The sequence below is a fragment of the Pollicipes pollicipes genome, unplaced genomic scaffold (genome assembly GCF_011947565.3).
Source record: "Pollicipes pollicipes isolate AB1234 unplaced genomic scaffold, Ppol_2.1 Scaffold_4740;HRSCAF=5597_pilon_pilon_pilon, whole genome shotgun sequence".
Taxonomy (NCBI): Eukaryota; Metazoa; Arthropoda; class Thecostraca; order Pollicipedomorpha; family Pollicipedidae; genus Pollicipes; species Pollicipes pollicipes.
In genome coordinates this window covers 2,833,827-2,855,883 of record NW_023596545.1, presented here as the reverse complement: position 1 = coordinate 2,855,883, position 22,057 = coordinate 2,833,827, and the positions used below count along the sequence as shown (strand labels likewise).

Here is a 22,057-nt window from a genome sequence, read left to right as displayed (position 1 = left end):
ATGCGCGGCGCGGCGCGGCGCGCGGCGTGATGTGACGCAGCGACATTCTTAAGTGCTTTATTATTGCATCCAAACTGTGAGCGCATTTCGTGTATTCTTTGCCAGTACTTTGCAATATTTACCTGCAGTTAAAATGGAAAACCAGCGATTCTACTTTTGTTACACCATGGGGATAGGATAGGAATACTGATTGCATGCGATTTTTTGTTTTTCTTAGCGTGTCTAAATCCGTTTTCGATCACTTCGACTGAACAAGGCTGAAGAAGGGGTAAATATTATCAGGAAGTCTCCCGTTGAATTAAAGCAGGCTGGTTGGAATGTTCTTTCTATATTTTGGACGTCCCAGCTCAGTAATATTTTCAAACGTATCACGAGCACATTTGCACGACCGGTTCGCACTCAGCTCATTACTAGTCTGCTGATCCTTCACTTCGTAGAACCGGAACGCGATACTGTACGGTCAGTAAGGGACTCTAAGTAAGGTAGTCAGCATAGGCCACTTAGCGAAGGCCTCTGTAGAGAACTTCTGAGTAGAGAAGTTCACCGCCCCAGTACCATGGCGGGCTTCTGCGGGGCTAGCAGCCGCGGGCAGCGGGCTCCGCCACCACCGCACAGCGCAGGAGGAGCTAACGGGACCCTTCGATATGGCTCAGTCGCTGGCCGGCGAAGTGACGGCGCCGCAGGGATCCCACGACGCCATGACACGCGTGTCAATCTATCCCAGTGTATTCATCATGTCTAGCTGGCGGTCTGCAGCCACACATGCACCATGCGCGGACCAGCCATGTGGAGCGCGATGTTAAATCTACCGAGCGGGTCTTTGTCGACCCCGCGCGCCACACTAAAATGCCCGGTCAACGCAGACCACGGGCGTCGAAGAAGAGGCACCAACTCCGACCGGCCATTCCACCCGTGGACGACGCTCGACCTAACCGTAGTTACTCCAAAATCGCTCTCACTCCGCGCGGGGCACACAACTGAGCACGACGGCTTCATTCAGAGGGAAAATGCCATTCAGCGCGGAAGAACGCGGGAGCCCATCATTCGTCACAACCAAATCCGTTCTTCAGTGGATAAAACTCGACGCGAAGGACGCGGTGCGGGGATTGGTGTTTCTACCGTCTATCTTGCCGAGCGCCGACAGTCTACCCCGCGCGAGAGCACACACCATGCGCCCATAAGCCTCTAAAATGGCACGCCGACACAGCCTCTCCATTCTAGCGCAGCAGACTCACGCACAACAGACCGCCCCTCATCCCGACACACCCACGACAAAGTTGGTGCGTCTCCCCTCCCCCCCCCCCGCCGTCCGAACAGCCTACAGGCACACAGCCCCGGATGGTAGGCCCACGCGGTCGCCCTACCCCTCCCGAGCGGACTCAAAGGCCGCGCCACACCTGACGCTCCGCCCGGAGCGACGGGTGCGACGCCGTGTCCTCGCCCCTCAGCACGGGCAGCACCACCCACACCGCACCTGACGCCCCGCCCGGAGCGACGGGCGCGGCGCCGTGTCCTCGCCCCTCAGCACGGGCAGCACCACCCACACCGCACCCGACGCCCCGCCCGGAGCGACGGACGCGGCGCCGTGTCCTCGCCCCTCAGCACGGGCAGCACCACCCACACCGCACCTGACGCCCCGCCCGGAGCGACGGGCGCGGCGCCGTGTCCTCGCCCCTCAGCACGGGCAGCACCACCCACACCGCACCTGACGCCCCGCCCGGAGCGACGGGCGCGGCGCCGTGTCCTCGCCCCTCAGCACGGGCAGCACCACCCACACCGCACCTGACGCCCCGCCCGGAGCGACGGGCGCGGCGCCGTGTCCTCGCCCCTCAGCACGGGCAGCACCACCCACACCGCACCTGACGCCCCGCCCGGAGCGACGGGCGCGGCGCCGTGTCCTCGCCCCTCAGCACGGGTAGCACCACCCACACCGCACCTGACGCCCCGCCCGGAGCGACGAACGCGGCGCCGTGTCCTCGCCTCTCAGCACCGGCAGCACCACCCACACCGCACCCGACGCTTCGCCCGGAGCGACGGGCGCGGCGCCGTGTCCCCGCCCCTCAGCACTGGCAGCACCACCCATGCCTGGCCGCTAAAATCAAATGTCAAATCAACCGATGCGCCCAGGTTACGTTACCATTGCACTCATGTGGGTATCGGCACAACATCTCACGACGCGAAGGGTGTTCAATCTACGGTTTACGGCGGACTACATGCGCGAGACGACTAACTACTCACAGATTAGTAAAACGATCGCTAATGACAGGGCGAACAGGCCCGTGTTATCGTACGATTACGGCGCCAGGCACAGCAGGACAATTAACTTTCACCAAAACGGGACACAACTGCTCACAACACCCAAACCACACGTCGCTCCAAGTTCCTCAAGTTAATGGTGAGCATTCGAGTGCCGCAGTACCACCACGCGAACCCCACGCTTTCGGAGCTTCATGTCCGCTACTCTCCGATCCTTGCGTCGCAGTTTTCCAACAGGCCGCCGCGACGCCACCTTTGGCGGCCGCCACAGACGGACAGCGCCGCCTAGCGGGCCAGCTGTGTGATGAGCGCCGAGCACATCTCGAAAAACTCCATGGTGTAGTGGCGGGCGCCCGTGGCTGGGGCGGCAGCGTCCGCCGAGCTCTGCCGGACACCAGGCCCAAACGTCACTCCATGCCATCGAGAAGAGCGTGCGGTCCTAGCGAACAGCCCCATCGGTGACCGCTGAGATACGAGCGAAGTAGTTGACGCGCGGTAGCTGGAAACAGCGAGCGGAAGGACGGCCCCACTCGGAGAGTTCCCAGCTCAGGGTCACCCCCCGCCGCCCGCCGCGGCGGGGCGGCAGCTCGAGCCGCGTCCGGCCGCCTCACCTGCTGCGAGAGACGGCCGTCGCGCGTGCCGGCCGGCGCCGAGACCGGCCGCGGGCCCGTCTCCTCCGCACCCGACGAGCTCGACGACGAGTAGCTGGCGACGCCTGGGGACGCGCGGCGGACGTCAGCGACGGCGGCTGGGCAGCCACGCCCCGGCCCGGCGCAGTCGTCCTGCGCCGAGGCCCCAGACCCAGTCCCGCTCCCACAGGCTCGCGGGTCCCAGACTTCAGACAGACTATGACAATGGGTGATATCAATTGAGTGATCAAATATGAGTGCGACTCACTGGCTGGCCAGGTTGCCATCCGCGGGCCATTTGTGAAATTGTCCGAGCATTAACTGATGCTCCGTCTATACATATACCATACAAATACGTATCCGGTGGGGACCAGATGAGTCTATATACTGCGAATCCCGACACAGGAATACCTGAATCATCAACATTTGCGGCAAAATAAGGCTTACGTTCTGGACTACTCAAGGCTTTTGCCGCACTGCACACCGCCTTCCGACCACCAATGCCGCCTTCCATCCGCGTTTGCGGCCCTGAAGACCAGCGCGGCCGCAGCGCCAGCCCCGGTCAGGTCACCAGACCGGAGACACGGGTCGGGGCCGAGCCGGCGGCACTCACTGGAGGCTGACGAGGCTCCTCCGGAGGCGGACGAGGCTCCCGCGGAGGCCGGCTGACCGGTGAGGAGGCCGGCTGCAGGCTGGGCCGCCGGCTCTGCGCACAGGACCCGGTCAGACACGGCCGCCGCAGGCCGCACACTCACTCGGCTCGGCGCGAACACGGCCGCCTCCAGGCGCCAGTCAACGGACGGCGGGAAACACAGGACAGCCTACCCCATGGGGGACTCCAACACCCGTGTGACGCACAAACGAAACTTCAAAAGCTGCAGTGCCATGAATGATGCCACCGTAAAATACAGCGTCCTCCATGTTGTGCTAACTGATCGCGTACCCGTCAATATGTAAGTCCGCTTTTAGCCCTAGCGTTTTCAGCTCACATCTGGCGCTTGCATGACCTTCAATACTACACAATAATATCCCGACGAACTTTACTCGAACGATCTTAAGCGAGTTACTCAACCCATGGGTTGTCCCAAGATACGGTTTCCCGGTGCGTATTCGTGCATCTTACCCCTGTAACAAGTCAGCACGAACACAAGTCCAACAATACTCGAGGCGCGGGTAGAGCAGAGGTGGTAAAGCAACTTAACCGCCCATTGCAAAATGTTGCTGAAACCGAGCACAGGAAACTACAAGGCATACATAAATATGACAGAGAACACCTGCATGGTTTCGAGGTGACGAGGAACGCATGCCTGGCTATCGATGCTTGCCATACCCCAGGCTTCGGCATGCACTCGCACATCCTAAAGGACCCCAAGTGCATGCGTCAGTACCATTGAACGAGATGCTGGAGCGTGATAATAGCGACCACACCTGGGATTCGGTGCGCACATAATTTTGCGATTCGCATGTACTAATACAACAGCCTTTCGTGCCGCTACAACTGTTCAGCACATGAAAATGTCAACCCAGCCACAACCAAACAAAGCGAGACCGAAACGTCGAGCGCAGTCTGAGAGCGGTGGCGTCGGACAGAAACGCGACCCCCAGCGTGAGCAGCAGCCGTGCGACTCAGCGGTCGGCCCTGCCGCCGCCCGCAGCCAGCAGCCAGCAGCCAGCAGCCAGCAGTCAGCAGCCAGGCGCCGGCTCCTGGCGGCGGCGGGCGCCACTCACGTTCGCTCTCGTCCAGCCCGTTCACCGGCGGCCAGATCTCCACGGACGGGATGGCGGCGCCGGCGGCGGCTACCGGGTCAGAGGTCAGGGTCAGCCGGACGCCGGCGGGGCAGCGCCCGGCGGCGGCGCGTGCGGCTGCGCTCACGGGTTAGGGCGGCCCGAGCCAAGCCGCGCCAGACGACGACGCGACCAAAGCCAGAGCCGGGCCCGGGGAGGGCCGGGCACGGTGGCCGGCTCGCCGGTACATGCGACCGGTGGCGCACCGAACCAGCAGGCGGGCATGCGGGCTACACGACGTGGGATGCGGGTTGAAACGGTGGTGAATCTCACGACAGTTAGTCTACGCGTACAGTACGAAAAACCACGACCCCAATCGCCAACGACCGCCGCTGGGCCGAGCAGCGCGGCGGCGAACTGAGGACGCCACCGCACCGGGGGCGTCCGGGGTGAGCTCTGGCCGGCAGCGGTGACGCCCGAAAGGAGTGAGGGTGGGCTCGAGTGACAGGGCGAGAGGGTGGGACTGACAGAGGCGCACCTCCGGTCCGACAGCGCGACAACGGTCGCGGCGACCACGGCGGCACGCGGGGCTCTCGACGAAAGAAAGGGCGGACTAGGCCCGGTTGGCCGGATTGGGGCTGCTCACGGGGCGCGACAGGGCAGAACAGGGCAGGACAGGCATAGAGACAAGGACAAGGACATGGACATGGACATGGACATGGACAGGGACGTGGGCACTGACACGGACAATGACACTGACACGGACAGGGACAGGGACACGGACAGGGACAGGGACAGGGACAGGGACAGGGACAGGGACAGGGATACGACAGGACAGGACAGGGCAGTGGCGGCCGACTGCGTGTGTGTGTGTGACCGCTGGCAGCAGACAGCCGTGCGACGGTCGCAGCACACGGCACCGGACGGACAGTGCGGTAGCGGTTAACGGCGCGGACGCTTCGACGATACGGTTAACTGCGGTCCCACGCCGACAGCGGGCCGCGCCCGGCGGGGGCGGCCGACGGCACGCCGGCGGCCACTCACCGCTGGCGGCCGGCGGCGCAGAGTCGTCGCTGGGGATCGACTTGAAGTCGAGCAGGTAGCTGCGTCCGTCCACCTGGTACAGCTGCAGCGCCATCTTCACGTAGCGACCCGTCACCGGGTTCAGGTGCTTCACGCGAACGGAGAAGTTGTTGATGGTCTTCCATGTCTGTGAACGCACGGGGCACACGCGCGTTCAGAAACGCGAGCGAGACGGGGCGGCGTGGTCGCGCACGATGAGACTGCGTACTGGCTGCCTTTAGTTATGCAGAGGCTGACTACACAGAAAATTGAAAAAAAAATGACTACACAAAAAAAAGAAAACTGGGCATTCGCTTCAAACCGATAACAATGCTACGATGACGGCCACGTACTATGAACATTTTGGTTCCTATAAGACAAATTGCGCATCGGCCTACAAAGAATTCTGCCCATGCAATCAATGGGTTCCAAAACCAAACTTTAAAAAACCAGTGGGCGGTGCAGTTCATAAAGCACCCACGCCGCCACCCGTGGGTGTTCTGCAGACCTCCTCAACAGCCCGGCGCTGGAGCGTGCCACTCGGCGAAAGCCAATCGCCACATTCAATCGAACGCATTCAGCTCTCAGGCTCCCCGCTGACCAATAGCAACACAAGAAGAGCGCTGACATCGGCATTTCTGTGGACACGCTCCTCAGAACAAGGGGGGCCGCTGCGTTCGTCTCGATATCACGGATAACCGCAGCGATGGACGGCCGCCGGACGCACCTCCTTCGGCCTGGAGTCGCGTGCTGCCTGCAAGCTCAAACTCCAACAGCCGACGTTCACTACACACACACACACACACAGGCGTACTCCCGCCCTCCCCCCCCCCCCCCCCTTCCGCGCTGCCGAGGCGCGCCGGCCGCGCCGACCCGACTCGATGACTTACGTAGTCGAGCGACTGCATGGCGCGGTACACCTCGTGCATGATGTCGAGCGGCCTGCTCTGGGACCGGATGCCGAGGTGCCATTTGGCCCGCTTGAGCGGCGCGCTGACCGGCCGACCGCCCTCCCCCGGCCCTGCCGCCGGCGGCTCGGCCCGCAACGCTGCCCGGCCCACAGACGCCAGGTCAGCTCGGGTCAGGTCAGGTCAGGGCGAATCCGATCCGCGGCAATCGGCGTACACTCGTGTCAGGCGTATCGTACAGGGTTCGAATGAGATGTGACAGCACGTACTAATCAAGCCTTGATGACATCACAGAGCACAGCATAAATTGGCCAGATATCTATTAGCTGTGCCATCCCCCTATTGAAACACTGCCGTCGGACAAACAGCCCCGCTCTAGGCACCGCACGCCGACGAACAGCGGAAATGCCTTTCATTTCCGGTGCCAGCGGCGGCAGTATCGGCCCAGCCCGACCCCAGCCCAGGGCGCCGTGCGGCGCGGCCAGCCGGCCGACCTCTCGGCGGGCGGGCGACGGGCGGCGGCGCGCGCCGGCCGGCCGGCCTCTCGGCGCCGGCGGGCGACGGGCGGCGGCGCGCGCCGGCTCGGCGAATACTCACGCGGTATTCGCTCCGGGTGGGGGCCGTCCGGCCGGCTCGGCGGACGGCAGCGGGTTACCTGCCGACGGGGCGGCCGGGCGGCGGGTCAGCGCACCGGCGGCGCACCGGCCCGCCGGGACGGCCGGGCGGTGGGTCAGCGCACCGGCGGCGCACCGGCCCGCCGGGACGGCCGGGCGGCGGGTCGGCGCACCGGCGGCGCACCGGCCCGCCGGGACGGCCGGGCGGCGGGTCGGCGCACCGGCGGCGCACCGGCCCGCCGGGACGGCCGGGCGGTGGGTCAGCGCACCGGCGGCGCACCGGCCCGCCGGGACGGCCGGGCGGTGGGTCAGCGCACCGGCGGCGCACCGGCCCGCCGCACGGCGTCGCTCCGGGCCTGACCGAGCACTCGGCCGCCCGCGCCCGTCTCCGGGCAATGCCGACAGCTGGCGTCAACACGGACGCGATGCGCCAATCTCGTGGACCCGATGGTGAGACGACAACGGACCCCATGCCCCACAGCACACAAGCCAAACACACGAAAGCCAGAACTCAGCACGAGACAACCACCGCCGCGAACAAGCGCGCCATCACCTCCGTCCTCGCCGCGGCGGCTCCCGTGAAGCGCGCCGGGCCCCAGCGTGACCGCCTGAGCCGAGTCCGCCTCCGCCGGCACCACCCCCACGTACCGAGCGGGCCGACCTTCACGGGCGCCGTGAGCGGCGGAGAGTTCGGGCCGTAAAAGTCGCGCATCTCGAACTTCTCCGGCTCGCCCGCCAGTCGTTTGTTGTCGATGAGCAGGTGGTAGGCGATTGCCAGCTGGTCCTGCGGGTCCTCCGACAGCAGCGCCGCGTGCACCTCGTCGGGCGACACGTTGAATTTCTGCCGCGAGCGACACGCGCAGCTGGTGAGCGGCGTTCCCAGCGGGGAGGGGGCGGGGGCGGGGGCGGGCCACTGAACACGGGGCCATGGCGGCGCACGACCACCACCGCCAACCGGAGCTCAGGTGCGGCGCTAATGTGAGGCACGCCGCAATTAACTTGAAAATGTGAACACAATCCGAAAGACCACATCCCCACTACCCGACAGTCTTGAGCCCGGAGGGCTAGCCGTTCAGGGGATCTGCGATTTGCAGGCCGGAACCTGTGGTTCAAGGGTGGGGCTGTTCAGGGGAGCCTGAAGTCTGTGGCAGCATGGGAGTCTGTGGTTTGCGGGAGCAGTTCTGGGTAATCTGGGATCGGGGCAGATATGAACCGGACAAGCCTGCGATCCGTAAAAAATGGGGTCAGAGAAGGCCCGGGATCCATGGGAGTCCAGGGTCTGGGAAGCATGGAATCTGCAGAAGTGGGAGGCTGGGGCCGGCGGCAGCTCGGCGTCCAAGAGCCCAGAAGCTGCGGGCGCCGTTGGCCAGACTTACCGTGCATATGTCGGCCACCACATCCTGATCAATGATGGACGAGTCCTGCTCCGAGGGCTCCGGGAACAAATAGGCGGCGAGGTCCTGCTGGAACCACTCGTGGTTCCTGCCGGGCACGGCCACACAGCGTCAGATCGGAGTCACGAGCTTATGGTTCCGTGAGGTGACGCCTTGGCGTGGTACGCACGAGCAGGCTCATACCCTGCTCACTTTGGCGTGGTACACACGAGCAGGCTCATACCCTGCTCACTTTGGCGTGGCACGCACGAGCAGGCTCATACCCTGCTCACTTTGGCGTGGCACGCACGAGCAGGCTCATACCCTGCTCACTTTGGCGTGGTACGCACGAGCAGGCTCATACCCTGCTCACTTTGGCGTGGTACGCACGGGCAGGCTCATACCCTGCTCACTTTGGCGTGGTACACACGAGCAGGCTCATACCCTGCTCACTTTGGCGTGGCACGCACGAGCAGGCTCATACCCTGCTCACTTTGGCGTGGTACGCACGAGCAGGCTCATACCCTGCTCACTTTGGCGTGGTACGCACGGGCAGGCTCATACCCTGCTCACTTTGGCGTGGTACACACGAGCAGGCTCATACCCTGCTCACTTTGGCGTGGCACGCACGAGCAGGCTCATACCCTGCTCACTTCTGAGTCGAGACGCACATCCGAGGTCAGCGGTACTGCGCCCGACCAGCGCGCCTCACTCTCGCGGTACGCTCTGACCGCCCGGAGCCGGGCCACCGCGCACGCTCACCTCACGTCCTCGATGGTGGCTCGGCACATGGGCTGCACCTGCAGCATGTGGCAGAGCAGCGAGACCACAGACTTGTTCAGGTAGTCCGGGATTGGGAACACGCCCTCTGGAGCACAGAGACGACCGAGCGTCGCGTCATCGGCCGCCACGCCCACCGGGACTACCGCGCCTGGCCCCGGCCCGTCCGGCTCGGCTCGGCCCGGCCCGGCTCGGCTCGGCTCGGCTCGGCTCGGCTCGGCTCGGCTCGGCTCGGCCCGGCCCGGCCCGGCCGACGGCAATCTGGGGCTGGCGACCGCCGCGTCGGCCTTACTGGAGCTGATGAGCTACACCCAGCCAACGGCGGGTGCAGCTCGTAAAGGTCACACAAAACGGACTGCACCCAGCCAACGGCGGTGGCACGAGTGAAGGATGCCTGTGAGTCCTATCACGCACAGGCGCGTGCGGATAGCTTATGGTTGTACGAAGATCCAATTTGCGATAAACTCTTCACGTCCCCTACACGAATGCCAGCCAGCACCGACACCAACGGAGGAGCTGCCTCACTCCTGGTGCGCGGCGCGCCGCTCCGCACCTCAGCACGCGCCGCGCCGCGTCGCCAGCCTCACTTTTGATCTTGGTGAAGAGGGTGGGTACGTGGTCGTCGTCGAAGGGCAGCGTGCCGCATAGCAGTGCGTACAAGATGACGCCACACGACCAGACGTCCACCTCTGGCCCAGCGTACATGCTGCCCGAGATCACCTCGGGCGCCGCGTAGTTGGGAGATCCGCAAGACGTGGACAGGAAGTCGCCATCCTTCATCATGTTTGAGAGGCCTGCGGGAGCACGCGTAGGCGGTGAGCGGGGAGGAGGGGGAAGGGGGGGGGGGGCGAAAGAGCCGTGGCACCTGGCAGACGAGCAAAATATTTCTCAGAAATGGCAGGAGTTCGCGGAAAACAGCACAAATAAACTAGAATCGAATGAGAACTGCAAACGATGCGTAACGTGACGCCTGAGAACACACTGACGATTTCAGCGCCGACAAACATCCGGCCAGCGCCGCCACGCAGCTGCTGGAGGACAGCGCTCCACGGCCCACTGACCGAAGTCGGCGATCTTGACGTTGCGGTTGGAGTCGAGCAGCAGGTTCTCCGGCTTGAGGTCGCGGTGGACGACCATGTGACGATGGCAGTAGTCCACGCCCGAGATGATCTGCTGGAAGAAGCGTCGGGCCTCCTGCTCCTTCAGCTGCGGAGTAGGCGAGACGTCATGTTCCACAGACACGGAACGAGACGAGGCGTCACGTACCGCAGACACGGAACTGGGGTATGTTGTGAGCGAGACGGGCCGCACCGGACGCAGCGCAGGTCAGAGGCCGTGCTGCACAACGGCCGAGTTCTGTTTTGGTATTCAAAACCGATGGCGGCTTTTGCGCCGCCCGGCAGCTCCGATGCAGCCAGCTTGTCAACGGCATTGTGCTGCTGGTACAGCACAGTGGCACGTGTTTCCAGCTCTCCGCAGCGACACAACACAGCTCTCTTGACGACCGCCGAGCACGCGTTACCTTGCCGTGTTTGATGATGTACTCGAACAGTTCTCCGCCCGACACAAACTCCATCACCATGAAGATGTCGGTGGGGGTGCTGATGACTTGGTACCTGCGGCGGACGGGTAGCCACGGTCACCCCACACCGCCCGGGGCGTTTGGCCGCGTGTGACCGCCTGGCAGGTAAAACCACCCCTCGGTATCGGGGGATTTATCACAACATCGGAAAAATTGAAACGGCAACTGACAGCACGGGTCAATCTCACAGGGAAGTCGGAACGTTGAGGTCCACCACACTACTGATGACGTCAAGGTCACGAAAAATGACTAAGTTAAACCAATTTTTTATTAATTACCTGGCTTTCTACACCCAATTATTAACTTAACGAAACGGCGCGCTCGAGCCCTTCAGGCTCAAACCATACCAACAAAGATTGACGGTAAAGGTCAGAAAAGGTCAAGGCCGACGGTCAGGTCATGACAAGAGTGAGGGTCAGGTCCGGTAAAGCACGGATCACCTCAGACTTAAATCTTCCGCCCCTCAAAGTCACGTTATGCAGATAGTAGTTGATGCGGAAATTCGTCAGTGATGACTTATTTCTCAAACGTGGACATACTAAGTTGGTTCAACACCAGTAAGTTGACCTTAAATGACCTGTAATGACGGTTGGACGTAGTCACGTGTGGCGTGACTGGTTTTGCCAAAGTCAGACCAACCGACGAATTACATGAAAGCAATAGATACTGCACGACATTGATGCTGCACGACACTCGAGCGCACACGGTCGCAGTGCAAGAGGATAGCTGACATAATAACAATGTAATACGATACGCCACGAACATGGCTCGGAATACAACGATAACGCGAGCCGGGCAGCGTCCACCAAAAAAGACGCATGTAGAATGCAGATGAAATGCAATGGACCATTTAAGGAACAGCTCGGGCATGAGGTTTTGGTTCATCAAGTGTCTTCTACACAGTGAACTCACAGTTTGATGATATGGGGGTGTCGGAAGAGCTTAAGATTTTGGATTTCACGCTTAATTTTTCCAGCAACATCCAGATTCTTGATTTTCTCCCGGTTAAGAATCTTCACAGCCACCCGATTCTGCGTCTTCTGATGAACAGCAACTGAAAACCACCAGATGCACGATACAGAGCTAGAATGCTCGCAAAACATTTTGATGTCGAGAGAACGCAAAATGGAGAATCTTAGTTCCCAGAACAGCCACTCCATGGGCATAACAACCAAAGCCTGTCAAAAGCAGCCGCTGAAAGAGAGCAACGTGAAAACATACAAAAACAGCATTTAGACGCATGTGCAAACATGACAATAAACACATTTAATGTCAATCAACAACGCAAAAACCAAAACGTTAAGATACACGCAACGATATCAACAAATACTGGTTGCTGGTACGCACACTGGTGCGCACGAGGACGGCAGGCTTACATTTGACCTTGCCGAAGGTACCCTTGCCAATGGTATCGCCCAGGATGTAGTTTCCGATCTTGACCTGGGCCCCACCGCCGGGCGTCACGTTACCGCTGATGTCTGGCGCCTCCGCCATGGCTCACTGCTCGCACCTGAGAACGGCGGACACGGCTCCAGAGCTGAATCTGGCACACGGCATGCCTGCGATCGCACCAATCTCACTACTCAGCGCGTGGCACGGTTCCCTCGCTGTAGGCCGGTGTGGACCTTGCAACAGCGCAGTGTCGGAATAGGGTCCTGGATCACTAACGAGACCTTTCCACAGCACGAACGCCTGTAACCACGCCGCCCAATGTTTTACAAGCATGACGGAACCCTGAGGCGACCGTTGGGCGAGATGCGTGACCCTGCACGTGCCGTCAGGGAGTTGCCTCGCATAGCCCGCGACACTGGCCGGGAGTCACGGACGGACCCGGCCTGTCTGACCGGTCGGTCCGGCCCGGTCGGCCGCTCCTCACTCCCAGCCACGAGGCCAGCGAGCGGCCATTACCTGGCCAATAACATACTAACATCTAACTGAAACCCGGAAACTCCGCACTTTGTCACTCGCGTCTTTTAAGCGTGAACTGCGCAATAATTCTGCTGCGGCTTGATGAATATGTATGTGTGTATGCTTGTGCATCTCATGTGTGTTTTGTGTGTGTGCGCCTTTGCTGAATCCCTGCGCGATTGCTGTTACAGTGCTCTTTTTAACATGTGTCACCTCTTTACTTTATCGAGTCGACACTAGGACTGGCCATTTTATGTTGGAGCGCTTCAAACATCAGTACAGATCCACATACATACAAGAGCTAAAAGATGAGCTGCTTTCGCCCCAGCAGCCGTGCTGCGGCCGCTGGCCGTCCACCCCAACCACAACAGCCGCGCCGCGGCGCCGTGCTGCGGCCGCTGGCTGTCCACCCCAACCACAACAGCCGCGCCGCGGCGCCGTGCTGCGGCCGCCGGCTGTCCACCCCAACCACGACAATCGCACCGCGGTGCCGTGCTGCGGTCGCCGGCTGTCCACCCCAACCATCAACCGTCAGCTACTAAAATCAATGCATATTAGCAAAGCTTGAAATGGCCTGTACCCACCGATGGTGAGCTCCCCCGAGCCCACGCTTCGCGAGCCGATGAAATATACATGTGTACTGGAGCAAAATGCTCGACCAAGCTAATCAGATAAAGGAATTGCGGTCTAAGGCAAAACATTGCAAGGAAGGGTGTACTCATGTTCACCTGGTTTAGAGGCCTGAAAGTCCCAGCATCAAAGATTGCATGAACTCTATCATCCTGACCAGCCCTGCCCTCCAGAAAAAAGCTCGGGAATGGCAGTATATAATGGACAATAAGCTGTGGACATTGTCAACCAATAATTAATGGAATTGAATGTAACTTTTGCTGAAACATCATGACCCTGCCACCCCTTCCTCCAATACACTCTTGCTCATGCCACCCTACTCTGGTGCATATGATGACCCATGCATGCAGGATGTCTTGTCACTGATAAGTTGCAGTCCCAGCATTGTTCCCAAATGATTGCGCGGCCCTAGCATTGCACCTTTCTGGTTTGTACGCAGACCATGACCTGACAGGAGTAGGTCACAGACTGCAGATGGACTCCAGCAGACCAGACTGAAAACCTCAGATCTGAGTCAGAGTGGGTGAAAGTTTGATTTTGTTTTCAAGAGACAATTGGTGGTGGCATTGTTGATGCTGACAGTTGTTGATGATCACTAAAGATCATGGATTCCTGCATCCCAAGATGGACCCTAGAAGCAGCAATAGCTTTCAGTGATAGAATCTAGTCTTCAAGGCTCAAATCTGGCAAACATATCCAATGGCACCTAGGATGAGACTCAGAAATGACACTGCAAACATGGCTGCAATAAGAAGAACAGTCCACAACTGGTAACCCAGAGCACATATGTGACTACAACTGTGGCACAGCCTAGCCAAGGTGTCTTCAAAACATGACAAACATGACAGACAATTCATTGCTTTAGTAATGGTTTTTACCAATTCTTCAATACAGTCATATCTAATCTATTCTTAGCTAACCCTTGCAAAAGGAAGCAACCATGCCAAGCCTTAAGACTGTTCCCTCTCCTGCAGCCAATGTTGCCAACCAAGGCAGGCAATTTGAACCTGTCAGTTAAGAGAAGGAATGATATGTGAGATTTTGTTTTTACTAGTTCTGACCTCTTAATGCCTAATAAAAACAGCCAAATATAACAAAATAGATGCATTAACCACCACCCTGGTGCAAGATATTTCCACCTTCACCCCACAAGGAGGCCCCCAACATCTTGATAACTAAGCAATCTAGAAATGCAAGGAAAAAAGCATGATAAATTCCTCATATAAAACACTCTTTTGTAGATAAACACAGCTGAAAAATAACTCAACTATGCTGCTTACATACACAGCAATGATGCAGGAGACCAACACCAGTGTGTGTAGACCTTAGACCAGGTTAAACCATGCTGGGCTCTCAATGGACTTTTTACTATTTTCTTCTTCTAGTTTTGCCTGTGATGACCTTTACAGCACCACCATTTGTTGCACATTCAGTTCCTGTGCACCACACTCTGAGCAATCAGCTCTAGGAATCACAAATTGGGTTTGTTGCCAGAATGATAAAATAACAATGTATTTTGCCAGCAAGACCTGAAACTTCAGCACCATGCTCTAGACTAGGTCATGAAAAATTTAGCATGGCTAGGGTTATGAAAAACTAATGGTGAGAGAAGGGCCTCAAGTCCCTTTAAAAGACTTCAAGGTTTAGTACACCAACACTGCTAGAAGACTATTTTTGTGGATGGTCATCATACATGCTATTGAATACTGCTAGGCATTGGCCCACATTTCATCTGCTGTGTGCAATGAATCAGCACTGCACAAGTGCTCATAGAGCACTTGTGAGGCAAGACCATGAGAGCTGATATTTCCATGTCAGCAGGCACTAGGCTAGTTGGTACTTTGAGGTACTTTATGTGCGATTTCAGTCTTGCAGTATTTTTGAAGATGCATCTGCCTGCTTGATTCTAACATAGGGTTTATGGTGGAAAGGATTATTAGGAACATGAAAAGAGTGACCCTACAAAACCCTGCTTCACAAACTATGCCAGATGTTAACTAAATCTTAATTGGGCAGAGATATGCAAAACTTCCAATTTTGGGCAGCTATCAGAATGATGGGTCAGGAATTGATAAATTGAACTATTGAGTGATTCATAATATATGTGACATACAAAACAAAGAAAGATCACAGAAGATCATAAAATCTCATGGCAGACCATGATTTTGGAGCAGATTACAAAGTCTCTCAATTTGAGAAATATTATTTTCTTTATGCAATGTATTTCTTCCCCATTGAGGGCCGGCCTATATCTGCCCAAAGCATGCTGTTAGCATTGTTCTCATGGTTAGTGACCTAGACAAAACACAGTTATCTTCAGGCAATTTGTTGCAGTTTACCTTGTGGCTGTGTATCATTGAAAAGGCTATAATGTCAAAGCCTTATTATGATACCATGAAGCCCTAATTATTACCTACACTGCTTAAAACAATACCCTTTAAGGAAATGTTCCACATTTGAAGATATTAAAGAAGCATCAGATATGGTAGACAAGTTCACTAGAAGCTATTGGCCTGCTTCTAAGTGGAAAGACTGATCAAGACAACATTATTCCTTTATTTTGTAAATATGCCTCCCCCTGCATCATTGATTATGTTATCACACCTTGTACTACATTGATCACAAGCCAATCAACAGCTGTAATGTGTGGAGATTGTACTCACAAAATACCAAATATGAATAACTAAAGATTCTTTTGTCTTGAGCTTTATCTCTACATAGCCATTACAATGGGTAGAGTTTAATGGCATTACTACAGCATCATGGATGTCTGGGTCAACTTGAAATAACTTGCAAAAGATAGTTGGTGCATTTTGTTGGGCCTTCAGCTGAGAAACCAGGGGAGTCTAGGTCTTGTGAACTGTTTTAATGTACCTTTACCATGCCTTTGTGATGGCCTGATTGTGAACTGCACCAAGGGGCTTTTTTTAATATTCAAAACCACATACAAATATGGTACACTTCATTTAAGCCATTATTGGAGGATGGGCAGAATCGGAAAAAAACACGAGTTTCAGCACTACAAAGGTATTTAATGACATATCATTGCGTTACAAGACACCGCATAGGAAAGACATCACACAAATGCGAATGTCTGGGAAAAATATCAACAAGCATGCAAGACACGCGTCCCAAAAGTTCGCAGAAATGAGGTTATTTACAGGTTACACCAGATAGTAAATTGTATCCTATTCTGATGTAACACAGCTCACCTCTATTAAATATTCCGCACGCCCCCACCTCCAGGCGAAAATGTTCCAAAACAGCACCCAACACACCTCAACCCAAGCGACAATAAAACACTGAAACGCGCAGTACCACCCACTTGCCCGACAACAACTCTGGACATCTCCGTAGTGGTCGGATGACCTCGGGAAAGCACGCAAAGGAAATTGCTAATATGAACGTAAGACACCGGAATGTTTTGCTGGAAAAAAAATTATGTCAATGATATTTTAATCGAAAATGAGCGTGTTCAATAGAATTCAAGGTTATCTTCAAAGATAAATGATAAGCCAAGTTTGACCTCTAAATTCGCCACTCGGGCTTCAGGACAATTGCAGCGCGCTACATACATTCATGTGAAACGTCGACTGCGCGAAGGGTGATGTGTGTTGAAGCATGTTGGTTGTGTGCCTGCGCGTGAGTCAACGTTCGACAAAGATCAGCAGGGGCCGCGTACTGTGTTTGTGGCCACCGATTGGAAAATTGCAGACTCAGGTAGGCATCAACGTTAGCACTGACAGGAATAGATTTCCCGTGTTCGGTAGATGGATTAGCGCTAAATTGGTAAGTAGCCTGCGATAAGTAACGACGGTACCTTTAAGATCTGCAGCCTGCAGGCGAGATGGTCTAGACAGCTTGGACCAAGAAGATACTGTACGTGCAGGGGCATAGGAACTGCAGGGGTGGGGAAGGAGCTAAGTTTCCAAATTTCTGTTGTTTTAGGTGCGATGGGTGTTGACTGGAGAATGCAATACAAAGTGGCCCAGGGTTTTGACAAAAATAATGTTACATTGAACATGCTAGGCCTAGCAGTGAAATCAGTTTCAGAGCATGTATGTACGGTGTAAATAAAAGAGCTTGGACCTCTGCACACTGCCAGCATCAATTGCAGAGCATGAGAGCCAGTTTGTTCGCCCCCCCCCCCTCACCATAAAACTTCTAGCAGCACTGGCTGCACCAAGCCACTTACCTGAACCCTGGCTGTGTGTGCCTCAACTATGATGTGAGCAGCTCTTTGCTGTCCATGTGTGCCTTATCTGGCAGTTATATAACATCTTTATAGTGACTTTATAGTCTTTATTTGGAGGCAGCCTGTCACCACATGCTATGTATGCGCAAAATTCAATTGTATTTCTTGCGGGCTTATTGTAAGGTTTTTGATTAGCCTGCATTTAAGATGCAGGTACTGGTCTAAGTGTGCTAGCACATCCGTTGTTTTGCCATAATTACCAACACAAAAACATCTAAAAATATTGAATAGATTTCAGATATGGGTAATATCTCTAGTTGCATTACAGTGGTGTTTAGTAGCAGTGATTATGTCTGATATAGTGACATCGGCAATGCCTGGCAACTTCCTGGCAGTGACAAATTTTATGGCAGTGGTAATGCCTGATGTAGTGTTAATTTGCCATGTATTAGGTATCAGTTTATTTCACTGTACAAACTCTGCTAGCCTCTGAACATTGATTGTTTGATATTTGTCACTGATGTGGTTCCAGTATAGGCAAATAGTTTGCATCATATTAATGTTACTAAGTTTCATGTTTGCAAAGTCATAGGAGCACATCAAATTCTGCTAAAGTGGCAGTTGGGAGGCAGTAAAGAGGGCATTAGTCGGGTTATGATGCAGTTATGGGGGCAATAAGGAGGGGGTTAGGAGGTAATTGGGAGGATTTGAGATATGGCAGCTGAGAGGGAACCTCTTATTGTTGTATCTATGGCTGCTGACTCAGGTTGTCAGAGTAAATTCTGGATGATGTGTGTTTATTGGATAAACTGCTCACAAGGTTAGCAATGTTAACAATTATCTTTGCAAACCTCATGATCAGCATTTTTGCCAGCACTAAATGGATCATATTCTGGTAGAATCAATCACTGCTTATATTGGTGACATGACCTAACTGCTTGTTTCTGACATCTGTTGCCACCATTCCAGAGTGAGCGTGCTGATAAATAAGCTCCAGCTGCTGCCCTCGGCCAGAGTCTGCACGAGCCCTGCCATCGGCCGAGCCATGCTGTCGCGCCTGTGCCGGCCGCTGGCCGGCGGCCGGCTGCGGCCGTGGAGCCGGCCCTTCTCTGCCCAGCTGCCGGCCGTCGACTCGCTGGTGCACGGCTTCCGCGTGGAGCGCGTGCAGGAGGTGCCAGAGCTGAGCGCCACGGCCGCGTGCCTGCGCCACGAGGCGAGCGGCGCGCAGTACCTGCACGTGGCGCGCGACGACGCCAACAACGTGTTTAGCGTGGGCTTCCAGACGACGCCGACGGACTCGAGCGGCGTGGCGCACATCCTGGAGCACACGACGCTCTGCGGCAGCCACCGTTTCCCGGCGCGCGACCCCTTCTTCAAGATGCTCAACCGCTCCCTGGCCACGTTCATGAACGCGTTCACGGCCAGCGACTGGACCATGTACCCGTTCAGCACGTGCAACGAGGCCGATTACATGAACCTGCTGGCTATCTACCTGGACGCCGTGTTCAGCCCTCGTCTGGAGCGGCTGGACTTCCTGCAGGAGGGCTGGCGGCTCGAGCACGAAAACCCCGAAGACCCGGCCACGCCCATCGTCTTCAAGGGCGTCGTGTACAACGAAATGAAGGGCGCGCTGTCTGACCAGCACCGCGTGTTCGCCGAGCGGCTGCAGAACGCGCTGCTGCCGTCGCACACGTACCAGCACTGCTCGGGCGGCGACCCGCTGCGCATCCCCGACCTGACCTGGGAGCAGCTGCGCCAGTTCCACGCCACGCACTACCACCCGCGCAACTGCCGCCTCTTCTCGTACGGCGACCTGCCGCTGGCGCCGCGTCTGCGCTTTATCGACGAGCAGTACCTGCAGCGCGCGCCAGCGGCGGCCGCGTGCGACACGCGCGTGCCGCTGGAGCGGCGCTGGAGCGAGCCGCGCCGCGTGCACGTGGCGTGCCGCCACGACCCGATGGCGCCGAGCCCCGAGCGCCAGGCGAGCGTGGCCGTCGGCTTCCTGGTGGGCGACGTGACGGACCGCTACGAGTCGCTGCTGATGCTGATTCTGTCCGAGCTGCTGGTGGGCGGCCCGTCGGCGCCCTTCTACCGCTCGCTGATCGAGTCGGGTCTCGGCGCCGACTTCACGCCGTACGTCACCGGCTTCGACAACTCGTGCCGCGAGACGGCCTTCACCGTGGGCCTGCAGGGCGTGGCCGACGCCGACGCCGACAAGGTGGTGGAGGCTATCGAGCGCACACTGCACGAAACCGCCGAGACCGGCTTCGAGCAGGAGCGCATCGACGCCATCCTGCACCGGATCGAGCTCAGCCGCAAGCACCAGAGCCAGAACTTCGGCCTGGGCCTGGTGATGCAGGCCGTGGCGCCCTGGTACCACGGCGCCGACCCGGCCGACACGCTGCGCCTGGACGACCTGCTGGCGCGGCTGCGCGCCGAGCTGGCCGCCGAGCCGCGCCTGCTGCAACAGCGGCTGGCGCGGCTGCTGCGAGACAACCCGCACCGCGTGGTGGCCGTCATGACGCCGGAGGCGGGCCACGAGGCGGCCCTGCAGCGGCAGGAGGCGGAACTGCTGGAGCGAAAGGTGGCCGCGCTCACCGACGACGACCGCCGCCAGGTGCTCGAGGACGGCCGGCGTCTGTTGCAGAAGCAAGCGGACGGTGACGACGCGACCAGTCTGCCGATTCTGGACGTGCGTCAGATCGCGGACGCGACCGAGTGGCCGGCGCTGCGGCGCGAGAGCGTGTCCGGCGTGCCCGTCCAGCTGTCTGAGCAGCCGACCAACGGCGTCACCTACTTCCGCTGCGTGATCGACACGTCCACCGTGCCGCCGTACTTCCGACCGCTGCTGCCGCTCTTCAGTCAGCTGCTGACGCGCATGGGCACGCAGCGGCTTGACTACCGGCAGCAGGACCAGCAGGAGCAGCTGTGGACGGGCGGCCTGTCCGCCGCCGTCGCCGTCAGTGACGACCCGGTCGAGCCCGGCCGCTACGAGGAGGGCCTGGTGCTGCGCTCCTACTGCCTGCAGCAGAACGCCGGCCGTATGTTCGCGCTCTGGCAGGACATCTTCGCCGGCGTCGCGTTCGACAACGCCGAGCGGCTGCGCAGCCTGCTGCAGATGAGCGCCGCCGAACTCGCCAACAGCGTGCCGGCCGCCGGCCACCAGTACGCCATGGGCGTGGCATCGGCCGACCTGAGCGCGGCGGCGCGTCTCCGCCAGCTGTACTCGGGCCTCGACCAGGTGCGCTTTACCAAGAAGCTGGTGGAGGACGGCGAACTCGACATGCTCGTCACCAAGATGAAGATGCTGGCCGACATGCTGCTGATGAAGGAGGGCATGCGCTGCGCACTCAATGCCACCGCCGCCGGCCTACCTCCGGCGCTCGCCGGCCTCGACGAGCTGCTCTCGGGCGTGGTCGGCGCCGGCCGCGAGGAGATTGGCGTGCGGCCGGACTTTGCGCCGTCCGGCGGCCAGACGTACGTGCAGCTGCCGCTGCCGGTGCACTACGCGGCGCGCTCGCTGCCCACCGTGCCGTACGCGCACCCCGACTACGCGGCGCTGCGCGTGCTGGCGCGCCTCCTCTCGCTCGGCCACCTGCACCGCGAGATCCGCGAGAAGGGCGGCGCGTACGGCGGCGGCGCGATCGCCTCGCCCGGCGGCCTGTGGTCGTTCTACAGCTACCGCGACCCCAACTCTCTGCGCACGCTCGACACGTTCGCCGCGGCGGCGGACGTGGCGCGCGACCACCCGTTCAGCGCCGAGGATGTGGACGGCGCCAAGCTGGGCGTGTTCCAGGCGGTGGACGCGCCCGTGGTGCCGGCCGACCGCGGCATGCGCACCTTCCTCAGCCGCATCTCGGACGAGCAGTTCGACGAGCACCGGCGCCGCGTCAAGGCCGTCACGCGCGACGATTTGCGCCGCGTGGGCGAGCTCTACCTGCGGCGGCCGGCCGTCACCGGCACCTGCATCATCGGCAAGCCGTGCGACGGCCTCGACGGCAGCTGGAAGGTGGCGCAGAGCTAGCGGCCGGCCGGGGCGGCGGGCGTGCGTGTGTGAGGCTGTGTCTGACGGTGGTGTTTCGTTAGTAGTGTTTGCGGCTGTCGCGCCGCCAGTGTTAATGAGCCCGTGTCTCCGGCGCATCACTTCAGCCATAGGCGTGGTCTGTCGCAGGATGTGTGGTGTAGTACGGGCTCTGTTGCCGTCCGCTGGCCAACTGGCTGGAGCCCAGGGCCGCTTGTTCCACTGTGCATTAGTCATCGGCTGACCTCTGCTGCAACGCCGGTCACATCATGCAGAAGTCATGCGCAATGTGCATCTGCCGTGGTTTTATGACAGGTATATGTAGACCAAAGTAAAACATATACATCCGACGGTTCCGCTGTCTTTTATTTTCT

The 22,057-nt window shown here is 58.3% G+C and overlaps 2 protein-coding genes across 3 annotated transcripts; one reads left to right on the top strand and one right to left on the bottom strand.

Annotated features, from left to right (window-relative positions):
* Positions 1-1,853: 1,853 nt before the first annotated feature.
* Positions 1,854-16,815, bottom strand: LOC119098673 (5'-AMP-activated protein kinase catalytic subunit alpha-2). Of its 2 annotated transcripts, XM_037221656.1 has the most exons (15): positions 16,680-16,815; positions 12,306-12,439; positions 11,842-11,983; positions 10,870-10,963; positions 10,409-10,553; positions 9,935-10,141; positions 9,330-9,435; positions 8,571-8,676; positions 7,843-8,035; positions 6,563-6,720; positions 5,655-5,820; positions 4,614-4,682; positions 3,499-3,591; positions 2,868-2,971; positions 1,854-2,640 (listed from the first exon to the last, which is right to left on the bottom strand). In XM_037221656.1, exons 2-15 carry the CDS (start codon positions 12,421-12,423, stop codon positions 2,542-2,544), a joined length of 1,800 nt encoding a protein of 599 aa, XP_037077551.1. In that variant the 5' UTR covers positions 12,424-12,439; positions 16,680-16,815; the 3' UTR covers positions 1,854-2,541. The 2 variants fall into 2 exon arrangements, with proteins under 2 accessions (XP_037077551.1, XP_037077552.1); XM_037221657.1 differs by lacking the exon at positions 4,614-4,682.
* A 284-nt stretch (positions 16,816-17,099) lies between these two features.
* LOC119098879 (presequence protease, mitochondrial) lies at positions 17,100-21,686 on the top strand. Its single transcript, XM_037221923.1, has 2 exons — positions 17,100-17,187; positions 18,632-21,686. Exon 2 carries the CDS (start codon positions 18,708-18,710, stop codon positions 21,684-21,686), a length of 2,979 nt encoding a protein of 992 aa, XP_037077818.1. The 5' UTR covers positions 17,100-17,187; positions 18,632-18,707.
* The last annotated feature ends 371 nt before the right edge of the window (positions 21,687-22,057 follow it).

Bases quoted from the DNA above. Each gene is read 5' to 3' on its own strand.
- LOC119098673 (XM_037221656.1), bottom strand. From the start codon at position 12,423: ATGGCGGAGGCGCCAGACATCAGCGGTAACGTGACGCCCGGCGGTGGG. The intron at 8,036-8,570 runs GTAAGTCTGGCC...CGCTCGCGGCAG, and splicing joins TGGTGGCCGACATATGCACG to AAATTCAACGTGTCGCCCGA. The intron at 2,641-2,867 runs GTGAGGCGGCCG...GGTGTCCGGCAG, and splicing joins ACGGCCGTCTCTCGCAGCAG to AGCTCGGCGGACGCTGCCGC.
- LOC119098879 (XM_037221923.1), top strand. From the start codon at position 18,708: ATGCTGTCGCGCCTGTGCCGGCCGCTGGCCGGCGGCCGGCTGCGGCCG.